This window comes from Chelonoidis abingdonii, chromosome 14 (assembly GCF_003597395.2).
Source record: "Chelonoidis abingdonii isolate Lonesome George chromosome 14, CheloAbing_2.0, whole genome shotgun sequence".
Taxonomy (NCBI): Eukaryota; Metazoa; Chordata; order Testudines; family Testudinidae; genus Chelonoidis; species Chelonoidis abingdonii.
Genome location: NC_133782.1, coordinates 1834962 through 1854650, shown reverse-complemented (window position 1 = coordinate 1854650; position 19689 = coordinate 1834962). Strand labels below are relative to the sequence as shown.

Sequence of the window (19689 nt, the reverse complement as noted above, 5' to 3'; positions counted from 1 at the left end):
TGGGAGCAATTCCTGTGCCCTGGAGTACAACCCCAACTCTGTTCACATGGCCCTCTTCAGTATAGTATCTAAGCACCTCACAGTCCTAGTACAGTCCGTATTATCCCCGCTTTATAGGTGGGGAGGAGGCACAGGGGAGACCAAGTAAGTTGCTCAAAGACACACAGGGAGGCTGGGGGTGAGTCAGGAATTGAACAAAGGTCTCTTGAGTTCCAATCTAGTGCCACTACCAACCATCCTTCCTAACTTTGGAACAGCTGAGCCAGGAAAGGGGAAGTTTCTTGCTTACCCCTCTGCCTGGCTGAAGAGCACGGAGTCTGCCTGGCATTTCAAAGAGACTGTTTGAAGGAAGCTCCTTATCTGTGAGGCCAGGAGATGTGTTCCCCACACAGATGAGGTCACTATACCCAACAGCTAAGCAGGATGCTCATGCTGCATGCTCCTCAGCCGCAGATCTAGGCAGATCTTCTGGAAATATCTTAAGAGGTTAACCACTAATGGCCTGATTTTCAAAGGTCCTGTGGATGTTAGTGGGAGCTGCACACACTCAGCACCTCTGAAAATTAGGCCATAAGCCATTTATTCATTATTCCTCTAATCACTCTCTGTAGAAGTAGAGGCTTTGTTCCTTGAGCTTCTGTTGGCTGCGTTTATGTGGTATGTGTGTGATATGTATATAGCCACGTATACAGGTACCACGTTTAGACTGAGTGGTCGCAGTTGGGTTTGTGGAGTTGCTATGGCCCTAGATGACATCCTTCCCCTGGTACATTGAGCCAGGTACTATTCAAAATACCCTTTCACAAGCTGGAGATCACAGGTGATTACGTGTGCTGTGCAAATTGAATACAGGCAACTTCTAGTTTGTCTCCCAGCTATTATGGGGAGTGGCTGGGGAGTGAACAGGCCAGTAATGTCAGCCCAGAGCCACGGAAATCAATGGAGCCACTCAGATTTACACCAGGTTAAGGCTCCGGCTCAACAACTGGGGATCTTTGGAGATGTACAGAAGTAGTGCCCACGGGCCAGCGCCTCCGCTGGTGTACACTGCATATAGTGCCATCAATATGTCTCAAGCTTACGCCAATTTACAGCAGCAGAGGATCTGGCCCTGAATTGTTAATGTCCACGTTGCAGCAGAGACTATAAATTTGTGGGGTGGAGGAAATGGAAAGGTAGTCAGGCTGCTGTTTTGGAGAAAACCCTGCATAGGAAAGCAGCCCATTTGCTAAATCATCTGGCTGGAAATTCCTCCCTCTGTGGCTGGGAGACTCCTTGGCTTTCACCAGAAATCTATTTTCAAGCGGAAGATCTCTGTGCTGCGAGCCAGAGAGCTGAGAGACCATCTGTCCTGGGAAGGAACAGAGGCAACTGCACTGTTCTACTGGCACTTAACTATTCCAGAACTGAGCCTCTGAATGACACTGTTGTCTATTCCCCAGCTCTCTGGGAGCTCAATAACCCAGTATGCCCTTTCCAGCTCCCAGGGGCCTCCACTCTGGTTATGGCATCGTTTGTAGAGCAATTCACTCTCCCAGCCCAAAGCCAAGTGACTGGTCTTTGTGCAGGACACTACTCTGTCCCTCAAGGGGCATTTAAAGGGTCTGTGAAAGCAGCAGGGCTGCAGCATCCTCCCTGCATGGTTGGGTCTCTGGCCCACATGTTGGAGTAGTGGCCACTGCTACCTTGTATCCCTTGCATAGGGAGTCAGGGCATCTGCACAAACGTGGCCTCCTCCTCAGTCAGCCCCAAATGGAATTTCCCTTCCACAGGCATCAGTTTGGGTCTGCTGGGGCACTGAACTCCAGCAGGCCAATGGGGTGTAGCACCCCCCTGTATGGCTCATCCCTTCCCTTCCGCACCACCTTGACAGGGCTTCAGTGACAGGGAGGGTCAAACCCCAGCCACACTAATGTTTATGGGGAAGCAACACCAGCAAAATAGCACGATCGACTTGGTATTGAATTATAATTCAGATTTCACAGGTAATTGTCTCACTGCTTGCCCAGTATTGGTTGGCAATTTGCACGCACAATTACCTACTTTGCACATGCAATGGTGGCAGTTGTTGACAAAAGTTCAGAGCACCGTGTGCACTTAAACTTGGAAAATCTGCCAATGATTCACAGAGGTGGCCTATAAGCAGAGCCAAGAGTATCAGTGAAGAGAGGTTCCTTTTTCTGTGGCAAGATGGCCCATTATTTAAAATGTTTGCTCTTGTAGCAACATCCACTGGCATTTCCCAGAGCTGCACTTAATGAGAGTCCATGAAGGTGGTAATTATATCCAAAGAGTCTGATATGGATAAGCTGAGTTGATGACCTGATTACTTGGTTTGAAAACACATTTTCCCTTATTGTGTGATATACTTCACCGCTGTAGCTGGGATCTAACAAAAGATTTTATCTCAAAGGTATTAACCATTCAGGTGACTAGGACAAAAGCATCGTTATGAGCTGATGGCAATTTAAGCTAGTAGCTGACACTAAACCTCAATTTCTCACTGGGTAGGGACTTGTCGATGTCTGTTGAAGGCATCAGTTCTATCAATAACATGATGGAGGCTGTAGAAACTGTGCTGATAATCTTCAGAAAACACTTCTCAGGTTGAAACTTTAAGGACATAAACCTCCCTCTGAACTTTCCTGGAGACTGTTCCCCATGCAGGCTCCAGATGCCATTGTTCTGCAATTCAGAGCTGGCATTCAGCACCATGTGGTGTTCTGCTGGGCTCATCACAGGCAGGTTATCAGGGGCCTTAGTGTCTTGTTTGTGAGTGATTTCAGTTGTTTTTCCGAAATGAACCGTGCATAACAAACAGAGAGACGAAAAGCAGCCAGTGACATTTGCATGAAAGGAAGCTTTGCCCTGGCGGGCTGACCCTGCTTGGGGCACTCAGGGTCTGTCTACACTGCAGTTTGCCATCTGTGGCTGGCCCATGCCCGCTGCCTCAGGCTGGTGGGGCTTGGGCTAAGGAGTTGTTTAATTGCAGTGTAGAAGTTCTGGGACCCTCCAACCCAAGCCCAAATGTCTACAGCACCCTTAAACAGCTCCTTAGCCCAAGTCAGCTGGCACAGGCCAGCTGCAGGTTTTAATTGCAGTGTAGACATATACTTAGAGCTCATTAGTCTAATCCTGGCATTGACATTACCTCTGAGCCATTGAGATCTGAATTTTCAGAATTGAATGTGCAACTGCATCTCTAATTTGCACATGCAATTCAGGGGTGGTTATTAGAGTGGGATGTTCAGTGGATGATGGGATTGTACATTTAAAACAATGGAAGAGCATCCAGCGAACAGGCTGGGCACTGATTGGCTGAGATGCTTAGAAATCTGAACAAATAAATAATGGCCACAGTTGTGCCCCAGACTCTGGGCTATGCACACACACACACACGTACCTAGAGATGGCTAGCTGGCAATTTTGTGTGGTGCAGTCACAAAAGTGGCTGCTAAAGCTGGGCACCAAAATCTGCATTTTGGCACCTAAATCGGTGGCCTGGTTTTTCAGCAGTGTCTGATTGTCCCAGGTCAATGGGAGCTGCAAATGCTCAGCATCTGTGAGGACCAGGCCACATACCTATGTACGCAGACATGGGTGCAGGTGTTGTGCAGACAAAACTACACAGGATCGTTTTAGGGGTCAAGACAAAGATGCCACATTTATTATGATCTATAACTACTAGCAAATACCTTAATACTTATATACACACACACACACACACACACACACACTCCCCCAAACGTTCTGCAGCTGCTGGATAGTTACCAGTCCCGACTGTAGTTTGAGTTCGTGGCTTGAGTTTGCAGCTGGGGATCGTAGCTCGTGGCAGCTAACTGGCCAGGAAAGCTGAGCAGGGGGGGGAGCTGGGTCTCTGTCGGGCGCGCACCGATGCCCCTCGATGTTGATAGCAGAATGTTACTCAAAGTCTCTCATCTTACCCTTCTTTTTTATAGGCTTTTAGTTTGGTTTCAAGGTTTATAGGTCTTGCTGTGTCACGCTGCCTCCGGGTTTGGTGATTGATCACCCGTCAATTGCAGGCGTGACTGTCAGCCTTGAACCTGGCTTTGAGCTTCTTTCTGTTGTTCTTGGGTTCTTTTCTTTTTAGGGTGGATGCTTTTTACTCTGTTTAGGGCTGTTGTCTAGGTCTTCAGTTGTTGGTATTTGAACTTTATCTCATCAGGACAGGCTGGTGCTGGAGGTTAATCTATCACCCATACATACCTCATTTACACATCTCAACTAAACTAATAAAATTACAGCATGGCTTGCAAAAACGGAGGCTGCAGCACAAGCCTTCCACAAAATGGAGTAAGCATTTTAAAATGGGTTTTGAATTACAATAGTGCACAGAAGTTACAATGTAGGCAAAATGGCAAGTGTAATGAAATGGTGAACAGAAGTTACAATGCAAGTAAAATGGCAAGTGTAATGAAATGGTGAACAGAAGTTACAATGATACAGTGAATAACTAAAAACAATTTCATTCACATCAGTTCTACGCAGGTGCCTTTCTCTCCGCAGTCACAGCTGAAAGCTCTGGTCTCCAGTGAGATCTCAGCTGAGGTAGGTGAGTCCCATGCTGCAAAGATCACACTGTTTCAATTCGGAATGGCTGTTTGGTCCATCCCTGTCTATTGCCCTTTTATGTGCTTGTCACATGAGCATGAGTTTGCAGGATTGGGCTTGTGGGCACCTGAAACCCGTCGTATTGGCAAATGACTAGTATGCGCTTGGAGACATGTGCATTAGCCCTTGGAAAGCTGAGTAACAGCACTGGCTGATTAACCTGGGCTGTATCTGATACCTGTTGCTTAATAGCTTTTCCAGATTTATCAGCAGTTATTTATATTGGAATCCGTCAAAACCACAAACATCCTTTTTACACTCAAGCCATTATCCCACCTTTTACCATTTAGGCTGCTTTCCTCTTCGCCTCTGCAGATTTTTGCTATATAAGACCTGCCTTTTCTATATTTTCAGACACAGAACACAGTGAGAACAAGGCTGCTATGGACAGCTACCGAACCTCTGGCTGATCGAGAGCTCAGCAAAGCAAGAATAACACCACCTCTAAAGCTTGGGATAAAGCCAGGTAAGAAAAGCAATGAGGTTGGTACAAGGTGCTTTTAGTCATTGTGCTCATGGTCCCTACAATACTGCTGGGAAGAACTTTGCTCTTTATTTTTAAATTTCTTTTGTAATCCTGGTGTAAGTACGGTGTTTTCATTAACAATAATTATCTGCCATATTTTGGTAAAAAAAACAATCTTCCCGTTGACTTTAGTGGGATTTGGATCAGGCCCAATGGGAGCAGAATTCAGCCTCGTACTCCTTTCTCTGTCTTTTCCAGTTCATGTGCATGATCTATTTCTCCACTTTCCTGTCCTGAATTTCCCTGGGACTCTTTGTTCTCTTCATGGTGCAGCTTCGTTTCTTCCCCTTTTCTGGCGTGGCATGATGCTAACCGGAAATGTTCTCACCAGGGCGCAGACACCAAGATGCTAAAGGGCTGGGGCATTGCCATCTTCTGTGGTCTGCTGACACCAGCCCTGAGCCAGCCTACGCCAGCCCTAAGCCAGCCTGTGCCAGACGCTGTCCTCAGGGTTGGTAAAGGTGTGATAGGCAATGGTAAGTAAATGGAATGTCGCCTTTGGGGTACAGATGGAAATAGGAATAAATAGCTGTTATCAGAGGTGCTGAAACTATTGTGCAGACAAAACACAGTGAGGCCTGTTAGAGCAGGGGAAATGCCTGGCAAGAGAGAAACCACCAGGCTTGTATGGCAGGGAATACATGGGAAAAACGGACCCGAGTGAAGTAGGCAGATATGTCAAAAAGCCTGGTTACATGTGCTCTTATGGGGAGGACAGTACCCAGCTAACCCACTCCAGCCGTGGATGGGTATGCTGACATCAGCGCAGTCAAGGGCTGCCCATGAGAGAGTCAAGTGGTGGCCCAGCTGCCTCAGTCACTTGCCTCTCACCGCGGGTTATCCAGTGACAGCAACAGCTACCTGCTAAGCCTGGTCCTGTACCAGCTGTGAGGCTGGTCCTCGCCAGGTGTAGGCACACAGAGATGCTATGGTTACTGACCTGCACAGTGAGGCCACACAGTTAGGATGCGTACCAGGTGCATGATTATTGTGATTGTGCAAGAAATTTTATTCTGCTTATCCAGGTAGTAGGCAAATTCACCCACTCAGTCTTTCACAGAGAGGTCTTTCTGCTGCTGCCCATCCCCGTAGTGTCAAATAGGTCCAGAATTCCCTTTGCTGACATGACGATGAGGAATTCTAATGTGTTGTCAAAGCAATGGTTGTAACCATGCTTACAGAGAATATTCAGAAGTCAGAACTAAAATTCATTAGTTGGCTTCATCCAGGGTTTGAGCTCAGCTGGATATAGGTGGCCTGACATCTCCCTTGTTAAAATAAAGTAGGCAGATGGTACAAAAGAAGCCAGATTCCCATTTGTTGAATACTTACCCTGTGCATTGTTTCCAGCTGTCACAGGCTCACTGATACAAGGCAATGCCCTCCAAGGCGCAATCAGGGACATGCCACTCGACAGTGGAGGTCCAGATGCAGATGGAGGCCTGCTAGGAGGTCTCCTTGGTGGTGGCGGTGGTGGTGGCCTGCTTGGGGGCTTACTTGGTGGAGGTGGCGGTGGAGGAGGGCTACTTAGTGGGATTACTGGTGGCTTGCTTGGTGGAGGGGGTGGTGGTGGTGGTGGTGGTGGCCTGCTTGGTGGAGGTGGTGGTGGTGGTGGAGGTCTCCTTGGCGATGGTGGCAATGCTTATGGCGGAGGCCTACCTGGGGCTGGTGGTTATGTTCCTGGAGGGAGTCTCCCCAGTGGCGGAGCTGGAGGATTGCTAGGAGGTCTGCTGGGTGATGGAGGTCTACTTGGTATCCTCGGGGAAGGAGGTCTGCTCAGCACCGTCCAGGGGCTCACAGGGTGAGAACATACTGCAAAGGTCTCTGCACAGATGTGGCAATGAGCCCACTGCATGGTCACAGGGCAATAATGTCATACGGCTCAGGAGCAGTAGGTAAACTCGAGCAGGTTCAGAGTTGAAACCTCTCGGGCTTAGAAATCAGGTTGGAAATCCCACAAGATTTCCACTGCTTCCTGCTTCTGGAAAGGTAAAAAATACAGCAGTAACATCACGTATCCAGTATAGTATACTGAAGAGCATTTCAGTACTTCTGTGACCCCTACCAGCTGAAAGCAGGAAGCAAATAGAGATGCACAAATGCAAGAGCTACATTGAACTACTGGGTACATTTTTTCTCTCCAATTATTGGGAAGGGATAGCTCAGTGGTTTGAGCATTGGCCTACCAAACCCAGGGTTGTGAGTTCAGTCCTTAAGGGGGCCATCTGGGGCAAAAGCAGTACTTGGTCCTGCTAGTGAAGGCAGGGGGCTGGACTCAATGACCCTTCGGAGTCTCTTCCAGTTCTAGAAGATAGGTATGGCTCCATTAATTTGTTTATTTATCACTTTGTTTGCAAGGTTCCCATGGCCACTTGAGAGACTTGTACGTTGGGAACTAGGTTTTGAGAGAATTTGGTTCCTTAGGGTTCTGTCTCCATTGGCACTTACATTACTTCAGTGGAGGCATTTTTAAATTATTTTGATTACATGATTTTGCGATGCACAGAGGGCATCATTTAAAACCTTATTTAACCATTTGAGATCCTTGTTTTAGAGAGAGTGCTAATGTAACCCTAGAGCAATGTATCTTTAAACAGTTTTGAAACAGTTATGCATTAGTTTAAAAGATCTTTGAAGGATGTCAGAAGACACCATTTGTATGCTACATTTCTAAGTAGTTTCTTGAGACTTGGCCCTCCCAGTCAGTCACTTGCTCACGATAACTCTTTGCATCCTGCAGGTTGAGAATTGTGGAACTAACACTCCCCAAAGTATCTGTGAGACTCCTACCAGGGATTGGAGTCCGCCTGGACTTGTATACTAGAGTAGCAATCAATGGTAAGAGGTGAGTAGGGTACTCTTTGGGAAATGTCTCATTCACTTTGGACAGCTAGTAAAATCATCACCTGCACTAGGCATTCTCTAGCTTCTGCCCCGGGGGTGGGGGAATCATTCCGGGTGGAAGTGTCAGCTTTGGGGGCAGTCAAACACAAGTCACTAAGTGACACAAGGGGCTCAGACTCTAACTCCTGTGAAGTGAAGAGAAGCAGAGGGATGTGGGATGGGTGGTGATGCAGCAGGCAGGCCTAGGAGGAGCCCTCAGACTCAGTCAGCATTTGGCCTCAGGGCCACTGGGAGCAGCACACTCTGCCATGGCAGCTCCATCACAATGTTAAGCACTGTGGGGATACGCTCCCCTCTACCCTGGCCAGCTATACTGGGGAGGAAGTGGGGCCATGGTGCTACCCTCAGTCCCTATTTTAGGTAGCAAGTTCCTTTCTTTCCCATCATATCCAAGCATTAACAGGTTTCAGTGCCTGTGCTCTGCAGTGGGACTGCGTCCATCCCTGTACAAGGGTGAAAGGATGGAGGCTACTGCATATCAGGAGGCAGCTGCTGGTTGGGGAAAGAGTCCATCAGTCTCCCCTTGGAGGAGATCCTTTGTCTTGACCTTGCTCTTGTCATCTTGTGCAGCCTCCTAGGTTTGCTTGACATTGCAGTGGAAGTGAACATCACGTCGAAAGTCAGATTGACCATGGATGGCACTGGCTACCCCAGGCTGGTGATTGAGAGCTGTGATACTCTTCTCGATGGTATTAAAATCAGACTCCTTAGAGGGTAGGTGCAAAAGGGATTTTAAACTGCCCCTAGTGCTGGTGGTATTATGAACATACACTGATGACCTTCAGGGCCATATCTTCTGAATTGCAAATGCAGCTGCATGTATTACAATGTGTTTATGTTTTTGTGCCTAATTTGCATGTGTGATAGTGGCCATTGTGGTAAGTTAAGGATCTAGCTGGTCACATACATATGCAATTAACAAAACCAATATTATTTGGGGGTTACTCAATATGCATTTACAGTACAGTGGTTGCTACGGAAAAGTTGGCACTTACTAGAGTTACGGCAGAGTGGTGTGTGAGATGCTCCAGTTATTCCATAGGGAAATACATCAATATTACCTATTCTGCTCTTGAATTCCTTCACCACTGGATGTGTTCTGAGATATACATTTCACATACACTGCACAGTCCCCTCCTGGGACAAGGTTTTCTTTTAAAGACATGAACATTTTAAAAGGGTTCAACCATAGAACATACAGCTCAGTGGCAAACCTCTCATTTGCTTCCATGGGATGAGAATTTGGTTCATCACAGCATTCAAAATCAAAACTTCCACAAAGCTCTTAACTGCTTTATACTGTTGTCTTATTGGCAGGACAGTTACTTCCAGAGGTCCACACCAGTACCCATCAGGTACTATTAATCCACAGTTCTGTTGTTCAACAAGATACTTTTATTCCTCAGCAACATTTTTCATCCTCTTGTTTTATTTTTCTCAGCCTGCTCCCGATTGTGGATAATTTATTGGCACGGGTCCTTAACAGACTGCTTCCTGAATTGGTGAGTCCAGAAAGAGAGTATGTTAGCACATCACGTAACTACAGCCATGCTACAAAATGCCTTTCGAATATTTTAAACAAGCAAATATTTTAATCTTTCTCAAAAAATTAGCCTCTGTTAGATGATCTTCAAGAAATGTAAAGAGTAGCCCTTTCCCAAACAGCTTGATTTGTTCCTTGATTCACCTTCTGACTCCGTAATATTCACAAAGAAGGGAGAAGAGAATAAATCCCCAGTACAGAGAGGTTCAGGCTATAGTATTCAGATTTCATACATCCTAGAGGTGAGATCCAGGGTTTTGGTTCAGTCCATTATAAAGGCAGAAGCCATTAGTAACGTTTTAATTCTGATCTAAGCATGTATTCAAAAACCACTGTTCCTTCAAAGTTCAGGGTCTTTGGGGCCAGAGTTTTGGTTTGGGTCCAGCACTAATGATATATCAGAGAACGTACCAGCTCTGTTGAAACCATCCCTTCTTTGGAAAACTCTGAGCTTAGAGTGAGCCTGATACACAATGGGGCAAATTTATTGAGGGAGCAATGAGTGAGCCTGTGAAAATGCGCAGCACAGCCTCAGTCCTGCCCCATTCATGTCAGTGACAGTTTTCCATTGACTTCAGTGGAGCAGGATCAAGCCCACCATGCCCGGTGCCTGCAGAGTCCCTGTCCCCTTCCTCTGATAACTCCAGGGCTTGGGATTCGAGGTTCCAGCTTTGGCCCATCTGTAATTAACATGAATGGTGGCTTTCCTCATACAGAGAAGGGAGTGTAGTAAGCTCCAGGGGCCAGATCCTCAGCTGATGCAAATCAGACAAGCTGATTCATGCTGATTTACACCAGGTAAGGGTCTGGCTGCAGGCACTACACTAAAGGGTTTTGATTTGTCCGTGACACGTTGCTACACTGTTAGTTGTGTTCACCAGTCTGACTTTGAGCAAGAGCCTGGTTCCTGGGAATGTCTCATCAAAGCATTGACTCTTACAGCTGTGCCCAGTGGTTGATGTTGTCCTTGGCCTTGTCAATGATGAACTGGGCCTCGTGAACTGTAAGTCTCTGCTTCTCTTTCCCCAAGTGCCAAGTCCATTCCTCATGTTCCCTCAGGACTATTCATGCAATACACAGACCCGAGGAGACAATGAATCCTCAGGGCAAAAGGTGCTTATTGAATCCATACCCTGCTCTGCCACTCGACACGAGATCTTCAAGGAGCTCCCTTGCTCTGACCCTGCACCCTACATATAGGGGCCAGGCACGGAGCAGAATGCCACCTCACATGGGGTAGTGCCTGCTATGCATACACCCCCTTCTGCCTCCCCAAATCCCTCCCTTTCCTGAGCCTTTCTCCACTAGCCAGAGAACGTCTGCACTCACCAAAGTAGGGGCGCAATTTACCCTAAGATAATATCTGGAATTGGATCTGGATATCCCCTGTCGAGAAGGTCCTGGTTTTTGTTCAATTTTGAGATGTGGATTTCTCTGGGTCTTGGCTCCAAACTTCTCCAGTGCTGGGACTATGTTCAAGGCTGTTCTGGCTGGAGTCCTCCTCCTCTTCCAGCAATGGAAAACACTGGTTGCAAGGAGCTCAGCTCCATCCACAGTACTGCCTGGTGCCAAGGGCTATTCTGGGACTCTCAGCAGGGTGTTTGAGTTGGCTGCTCAGAACACCTGAGCTCTGGGATGTTTGTGGGAGACAGTGGAGCTAGGATGTAGAGTTGCATCCAAATCCAGATGATGCTCACTAGCTTTCTTTCTATTTCAATGAAGCCCTGGTGCCCCTGGGTGTACTGGGAAGCATCCAGTACACTGTTTCCAGCCTTCCGCTAGTAACTGGCCAGTTCCTGGAAGTTGATTTAAATGTAAGTCCTGTTCTTGTCATGTGTACCCAAGGGCTGATGTTTCTCATCATTGCAATGACTAATCCTCCTTCAGTTTATGGGGGAGGGTCCTAGGGGACCCCACTGGCTCCTGAGCAGTGAATTCACTGGAAGCTGCTGTTCATACTCTCTGTGCTCTGATCGTCTTCTTATTGAAGCCATTGGAGAAAATTCCCATTGACTTTAATGGCTCAGGATCAGACCCTATATCACACCAGCTGTTAACATTCTCCTGTTTTAAATTAATAAAATTCTGGAGAGAGGTCAGAACAGCTGCCTAATAGATTCTGATCCAGAGTTAGTTAATTGTAAAATTATTTCATGTCAATTCCTAACCAAATGAACCCAAAGTGAGCATCAAACAAAAATATCACATACAACATTTCTGAACATTTATAACTCTTTCTTCTGGGCCTGCAGACTGTAGTTGGGCGGGTAGCAGGAGGCCTCGTTGACTACCCCCTGGGCAAACCAGAAGCTGTCCCCATGCCACCAATGCCACAGATGGCAGACACCGCCTCCTCCCAGCTTGGACTCTCTGTAAACTTCCTTGGCTCTGTAATCTCTCTCCTGCAGAAGCAAGGGGCACTTGATATAGACATCACTGATGGAATGGTGAGTAGCGCCCCAGCCATGCGGGGAGTGCACTGACCCTTTTTAGCTTTTGAATTAAGAAGAGATGATTGGCTAATGTGGGCTGGCAGTGGGTATATACAATCGCACACAAGTTGTATGGTTTTAGCAGCAAATCATCAATCGCCAGGAATGCTACTTATTCATGATAAATGCAGGATTGTCTGGTTAACACGCCAGGTGTGTTGTTAATGCTGCGAAGAAAGGGGTAGACATTGGTCACATGATGGATACAGTTCACTAAATTGTTTCTTTTTTATTTGTCAGTTTCCTGAGCTTCCTCCATTAACAACATCAACCCTTGGAGCCCTGGTTCCCGCGGTTAGTGAGTTCTAGTGTTATATTTTACAACAAATACTCTGGTGATGAAAGCCATAAATGTACTGGGGGGGAGGATAGAGCGATCCACATCCTTTTCCTTGTGGGGGTGAGGGAGAGGATAGGAGATCCACTTCCTTTTCCTTGTGGGGGTGGGGGAGAGGATAGGAGATCCACTTCCTTTTCCTTGTTTATTAAGAGCCTGATCCAAAGTCCACTGGAGCTGATGGCAGGAATCCCATTGACTTCAGTGGACTATAAATCAGACTCTAAAGTGCAAAACGCAGTGGGCTGGAGCTGGACTCATGAGGTGGCCTCTCTTCACTGTTCTGGTGGCGCAAAGGAGCTGCCTCATCTGTCTTAACACGATAGTTACAGGCCCAGATCCGCAGGTAATGCTCTAAATTCAGCCATGGACTTCAGTGGTTGATGCATTCACTATGCCTGGTTCATCTCAGCGTTACTCCAGGTTTAATCCATTTAAATCAATGGAGTTGTACCTGGAGTAAAGCAATAACGAATCTGGCCACCTTATTTACAGGTGTTACAATCCTGCTCCCTGTAACTCCACACCTATGTACTTGAATTTCCACAGGTTTACCAGAAGTTCCCTGAGCCCCAGCCACTGGTGCTGAAAGTTGCAGTGCCTAAAACTCCCAGGGTGACCTTGAAAAAAAATCAAGGCTGGATACAACTCACTGCTACCACAGAAGTGTTGGTTTCCCAGCCCAATGATGCCCACCAGTCCCTGTGTATTCTAAATATTGTACGTATTGAAAACTAGCCAGAGCACAAATACTGAAACTTCCTCTGCAGTCACACAAGTTCTGTCAGTGGACTGTTGTTTGGTCAAATCTGTTGCTCTCATTCCTCTGCAATGGGATGCACCAACTGAGGGCACGCACATCTCTGCTCCACACTTGAGATGCATGGCTGTGTTCAACCATCCTGCGTGAAGGCAGGAAAACGCCAGTGTCCAAGACTGACTGACCGACTGACTTTTGTTTCTTAATTGCAGGATGCTGCTTTGTTGGCCCACTTTTCTGTTGAAAACAACAAACTGAAGATCAGTGTCAGCCTTGACAAGTATGATGTCTTTTCATCGTGTCTTAGCCTTGGTTCAGTGTTCAGGATGGGAGGGGGAAGGAAGAGGATCCTGTGTGTTAATTCACACAGAGCCTTCTTAGACATGGGCACATTTGGAAGTTGCTGGTAAAATTAAAGTCACTTGATTCTTCCTTTCTCTGCAGGACTCATCTTTCCTTGGCTTCCTCCTCCATTGGCAAATTTGATGTAAGAACATAGGTTGCTTCAGCGCTGTGTGCAATCCACTGAAGGAAGCCAAGTGCTAACTAATATTGGCTCTAACAATACAAGGGTTAATTAGAATGTAAAATTGGTGTCACTTTTATACAATATATTCTATTGCCTCTAGATGGACATATTTCATGGGATAATCTTCATGCAAATACTGTAAATTACCGTTTGTAAGACATGGGTATTATAAAAGTGTTATTAACATTGGGATATATTGGGACAGTGATGAGTGGGGCAGTAATTATCTTTATTTAATTCACTCTCTGCTATTCCTGAAGACTTTTGGTTACTAAAAGTGCTTACGTTAATGCTTATATTAATTCCACAATGAAAAGTGTTCTGTATTAACAGTGTTTGCTTTGTAGGGTTAAGTTCTCCACCTAGTTTTCCATCTCTTTCCCTCTTTAGGGAAGAGGGGTGTTTTGGTCTCCATAAGTTGTGCTAAAAACATCTCACTAGCTTCCCCAGCAATGGGGAAGACCCATCACACTCTAATAGAGAGAACAGAAGGAAAATTCAGGAGCAATCACAGGATTTTCATTTCTTAACTTAACTGAAGGCAAAGTTTGTTTGACTTCCGGAGAAGGTTAATTGCAGAGAATCACTTAGCGCTAAATGCCAATTTGATCTAAGGAATGGCATTAATTTTGGACCAAAAAATGACTGCATAATCCATGAAAAGGTGCTGCACCCTGATTCTGCAGCACAAATAAGGGACTGAGCTACAGTACATTGACTCTGGAGTAGACATTGGGCCAGACCCTGTTGTAGTTAAATCCAGAAGAGACGCATTGACCCCATGTAACTGAAATCTGAATCTTGGTCCATCATTTAGTAAATAAGCATCTCCATTAAATCACTTCTGTCCGTGATGCAGGTCTCGCTTTGGGAATCGCTGGTTGGCAAGATTTTTGATGTTGCCTTCCTGCCAGCAGTGAACAGTAAGGATGGCTTTATTTTTCATTCAGGTGCTCATTTGCACCAGATTCAGCCTGTACACAATATAATGGTTTCTATGTTTTCAATTTGCATTAGCTGCACACAGTAGAACCTACAGGAGCTAATTTGTACTAAAGATGGTGAGACCCATGGCAGATGATTGAATTTTGTCAGTGAAGGAATAAACAATAATAAAACAAACCAGACATACTGCATTGCAGAATTGACTTTGTGCATCTATTTGGATGACTGCTATTTCCTAGTGTGCTAGAAAAAGTAGCATAGTCTACTTGGCAAAAGCAATGAAGTCTTGGACGGGACCCACAACAGAACTCTACTTTGCTTGCAGTGATCTGAATGATTGGAGAGTTTTAAAAAAACATAGTGAGGCTATTGCAACTGAGTGAGCTGAGAACAGAGAGCGAAATTAAACATTGACTCCAATTTTCCATCAGCCTGGAAAGCTAAGTCTGATTTCTGTTCTTATCTGCAGGTGTGTTAGGAGGAGGCATTCCTCTCCCTAGACTGATGAACATCGACTTTAGTAACGCTGATATTGATGTCATTGAAGTAAGTGTTTTGACGAGGCAGTGTTTTCCTGTAACAGCTCATTAGTCCTGCTTTCCCCTAGATTCTCAGATTAGTTTGCTACAAGAAAGACTGTATTTGTTATTTGAAAAGAAAATGTTTCACTATGGCCCAACTTTGGAGCAGTGACAATGCAATTTTTCAAAGGTAACGTCTCGCCTTACTGGCTGGATTCTCTGCTCAGTGTGAGCAGGACTCCTGGTTCTTACAGGGACCCACATAACTTCCCTAAATGGGATTCATGTTGTTAGGTCTTGCTGCAATGCCCTGAAAGTTCACTACAGTGGATTTCATTGACAGGAATATTAGCCAAAGGAATAGATCGTGTATGAAAAAAACCAACAACAAATGTTATTATTTGTTTGTGCAAGGAATTGAGCTAAACACTTTTGATTACTTGTTTTGTTAGGATCTTCTTGTGTTATCAGCATGAGTCAGTGAAGCCAGATTGGAAGAGTCCCTTGCATTATACCTCTCCCACCTGAAAAACAGGCTGGCTCCAGCTTGACTGCAGAGGCCTGAACAATGTTTCTCTTCGTACCTGGAATATTGAAACAAGACTTTGGGCCTTTCCAAAAACCCAGTACCACCAGTTGCTACTTTGATTAAAGCCTAGACTTAGTGAAATCAACATGTACCTGGTTTGCGTCAGATAATTAACATGGAATATTCTTTACTGTGGCTTGATAGTTTTAAGGGAGGTTGGAAAATGCTGGTATATTTTGTAATTGTTGTGTGACCATTTTAATTAAAGATTCAGATTTCTCTGCAGTCAGAGCAGTGCTTTTTGCGTCCCTGGAGCTGTTAAAGTGTTCTTTTCTTTTATAACCTCTGTACCGCAAAGGATTTGATTACATCTACTCTGAGATCAATTAGCAAAGTGATCAAAATGCTACATAACAGCACTTTAGAATAATATGTTCTGAGAAATCCAGTGCTTTGCCAAACACTGGGCATGTCTATCAAAAAACCAGAACAAGGCAAAACGGTGGAATTATCTGCTGAGTGCTGCAGTCCATTGCACCTTCCTTTTTCAAGGGCCTTGTTCAAAGTTTCGGGCCCCAAGGCATTTTAAGTCATCCAAAATCTACAGCAGGAGGAATTACTCCTGCAAAGGGCCTGTATTAGTGTGATCATCTTTGGTAACTTACTTTGGAACAAGAGAGAACACACAATCAATGCCCCCTCCTAATCAAACACGGGACAACAGAAACTCGTCAAAGTCATTATTGTTCACTTCATGTAAAATCCACTCTTCAAAACTTTGTGAGGTACCCAGAGTTCTGCCAGGTTTCAGGCACGTGGCTGCACTGAGAGGCAAGGTTGCAGCTGACCTGTTTCTGGAAGGACATGCCAAGTCAGTGATTTGATGCTTGTTACTGCGTGCATTATTGATGCAATAAATCTTCCTTCAGACAGGCTGCCTAATTCCAGCTACTAATCTTTTGCTAATTCCCCTAATATTTTAAAATCACTAATTTGGCACTAATAGTGAAGATGGTGGTTCTGGGAAGTTGTGTTTATTGTGTTCCCGGGGCAGAAAAGAGGCCAGACTACAGGGAGAACCAGAAGGGAAGAGTTCAAAGAAAACCTTGGCAGATTTCAAATGACTTTAAAATCCTCTTGCGATGGCTGCAGAGGTGCCCAGGAATCTCCACAGAGATGGACCTGTTGGCCCTTTCTGCCAGTAAACTGGAGAGGGTTCCCTGAATGGAGTTCCTGATCTTGGTGATGGCCCCTCCTCTCCCCGCAGGTTCTTGCATCTTTCTCCTCATCCACATGTTGACGAAGCTGCAATGGAGCCAGGCTGGATCTCAATGGTGCCCTGCTCCGTTTCCTGCCAGCTCACCCTCCTGCCTCCCCATCATCCCACCTGGCCTGCTGACTCAGAGATGAGCTCCTGGGAGCCCTGGTTCCTAAACTCCTGCGCTTCTGCAGCTTCCGTGGCGGGGTGCTGTAGGGCTGCATCCCCAGGGTTTCCTGACTCTCTGATTGTATGAGGTGCAGCTGGGAGTGCTGGCTCCCAGACTCTCAGCTTCCAAGATGTATGGAGACATGGGAGCCTGCTGGGAAAACTACCCCTGAGACAGGAAGCCCAGGACTGCCAAGGGCTCCATTCCCTTTCATTCCACATTGGAACAAAACCCAAATTTTGAAATATCAAAATCCTCCAGCAAGTGGAATTCCCTTTTCCCACATGGCTCTAGTTTGTCCGGGTCCCGCTAACCCAGCTTATACCTGGGCTAGGTAGGATATAACGGGGCCAGGCTAGAACTGTGTCTGTCTGAAAACATTTCCAAGGAAGGTTACAAGCCCCGGCCCACGGGGCGCAGCAGGAGCTGTTTCTCTGGGAGGAGCAGACAGCGGCCCTGAATGTCAGAGTGCAGGGTGTCTGGTAGCTACACTCTAGACCCGATATGCAAGTCCAGAGCAGCCAACCTCTTTGCATAACTGCATCTGCACAGGACCACCAAAGAGGAGGATGTGTTCAGTCCATCATCTTTATGTGACAAAAGCAGGTAGCATCCAATATTGCTAGAGGCAAAATAGAGATTCCCCTGTGAGGATTCAGCCTTTTTACTTGCTAAACGCTAGTACCAAAAACCAGCTGCTGGTGTGTGTCTGTGGCTGGAGTCTAGAGCACTTCTTCCTAAGCCTCAGCCAAAGGAAGCCAACGCTGAATGTGCAGCCGTTAATGGCTCTAAACCCTAAGAGGAAAGTCTTACATTTGCTTATACAGTGTAAATCCCAATAAAGCCTGGGTGGCTCAGCGGGGCTGAGAATGGGATAAGGAGCCTCTGACTTTGACAAAGTCAAAGGATTTCTCCTGGATCCATTGCTAACTGAAGTTGGTGTTGGGCAGTTTATTGTATATGGAAGGAGTCTCAGTGCAGTTTCTAGTGGACAGATCTCCACAGCCCAAAGCAGCATGGGCAGCATGCTTAGTTTGCACTGCTGCCAAGCACTGGAGAGCCTGTGGGGTGAAGGTTTAGCCCCCCTGTCCATGCAGCACCTGACCCACCCAGCATTCCAAGTAATTAATACACAAACAATGCTACTAATGACAAGCAATGACAAAAATCTTCGGTCCCTCAGGAACATTAGGGCATCTGAGCAGTTCCAGGTGCGCCAGTCATTTCCAGCCTGAATCTAGTGAGCTGTCATGGCCTCCCTGAGTGCTGATTTCTGCTAATGGCACATCATCCATTCGATGCATGTGTAAAACAACAGTGACACCTGGTAGCCATCTAGCAGCATTGCGAGTGGAGCTAAAAGCTATTTGATTCCCGAGAGCTGCTGTGTAGTTGGGTCTATTTGTGCAAAGAAGCTCATGTATTGACAACTGCACTGTGCTTTATTTATACAGCTAGGGTTCTTTGTAGGTAACAAGAAACACCACGCGAGGAATGGGCATGTTAGAGACCTGCTCAAAGTAAAGGAAAAAAGAAGGGAGCGCAGACTCAGCTGTTCTGGTCATGTACCACAGGTGCTGGAATTAGGGGTGCTGGGGGTCCGGCCACACCCCCTGGCTTCAAGTGGTTTCCATCACACGTAGGGTTTATGGTTTGGTTCAATGGCTCTCAGCCTCCCACCCTACAAATGGGTCTAGCAGCCCTGCCTGTGGGTGAGACCTGCAGATCTAGGCTGAAGGAAGAAGACAGAGATGCCCAGCCAAGAAGACTGGTGGGATGTCATAAAAGAAGACCTGTTACCCATGGTTGAAAGAGGATGTGGCATTGAAAAGAGCCCGGTAGAGGGACAGGATTCACTGAGCAGGTGGCTATGTGATGGGATTAATGCAAAGAAGAAGAGATGTTCGATACCTGAGACTCAAAGGCTTAGCTTCTTTGGGTGCCATGGGTGTTTTGTTTCTACAAGAGGGTGTGCAGGCTACTTTCATTGGCACAGTCTGGACTTGCTTGTTAGAGTAGTTACTGGTTACCTGTACCCAGGCACGATTAGCGTTCTGGGGCCCTGGCACCCATGGTGCACTTGCCCAAGTTCTGTACCTTCTGGTTGCTCATCACCAGGCGATTAGAGCTTCCATTTGTAGTGCTGGATGATATTTTGGTCAAAAAAAGGTGGTGTTCGTTTCTTTGTTGTCAAAACCAATTTATTTTTACACTGTATTTTTGGGGAGAAACTTCAGGCCATCATGGAGGATCCAAACCTCTCAATGTTTTGTCAGAATTTATTTTTTGTTTTCATCAGAAATGTCTATGGAAAAAAACCAAATTGTTGTTCTTCGAGTGGTTGCTCATATGCATTCCATTTAGGTGTGTGCGCGCCGCGTGCACAGCCGTCGGAGAAACTTTTTACCCTAGCAACACTCGGCGGGTCGGCTGGGCGCCCCCTGGAGTGGTGCCACCACGGCGCCGCATAAATAGCCCAGCCGACCCGGCCACCCTTCAGTTCCTTCTTGCCGGCTACTCCGACAGTGGGGAAGGAGGGTGGGT

The 19689-nt window shown here is 46.3% G+C and overlaps 1 protein-coding gene across 1 annotated transcript; it reads left to right on the top strand.

Moving 5' to 3' along the window:
- The first annotated feature begins 6561 nt into the window (after positions 1-6561).
- On the top strand, positions 6562-15873 carry LOC116814651 (BPI fold-containing family B member 4-like). The gene is made up of 15 exons (XM_032762412.2): positions 6562-6790; positions 6881-6959; positions 7899-8003; positions 8633-8776; positions 9504-9564; positions 10548-10608; positions 11328-11419; positions 11858-12052; positions 12338-12391; positions 12984-13154; positions 13407-13474; positions 13639-13681; positions 14583-14646; positions 15138-15214; positions 15642-15873. Exons 1-15 carry the CDS (start codon positions 6562-6564, stop codon positions 15663-15665), a joined length of 1467 nt encoding a protein of 488 aa, XP_032618303.2. The 3' UTR covers positions 15666-15873.
- Positions 15874-19689: the final 3816 nt, after the last annotated feature.

Coding starts and splice junctions, on each gene's coding strand:
- LOC116814651 (XM_032762412.2), top strand. CDS start 6,562: ATGCCACTCGACAGTGGAGGTCCAGATGCAGATGGAGGCCTGCTAGGA. Junction 6,791..6,880: donor TGGAGGTCTCCTTGGCGATG/GTGGCAATGCTT, acceptor GAGGATTGCTAG/GAGGTCTGCTGGGTGATGGA. Junction 13,155..13,406: donor CCCTGTGTATTCTAAATATT/GTACGTATTGAA, acceptor TCTTAATTGCAG/GATGCTGCTTTGTTGGCCCA.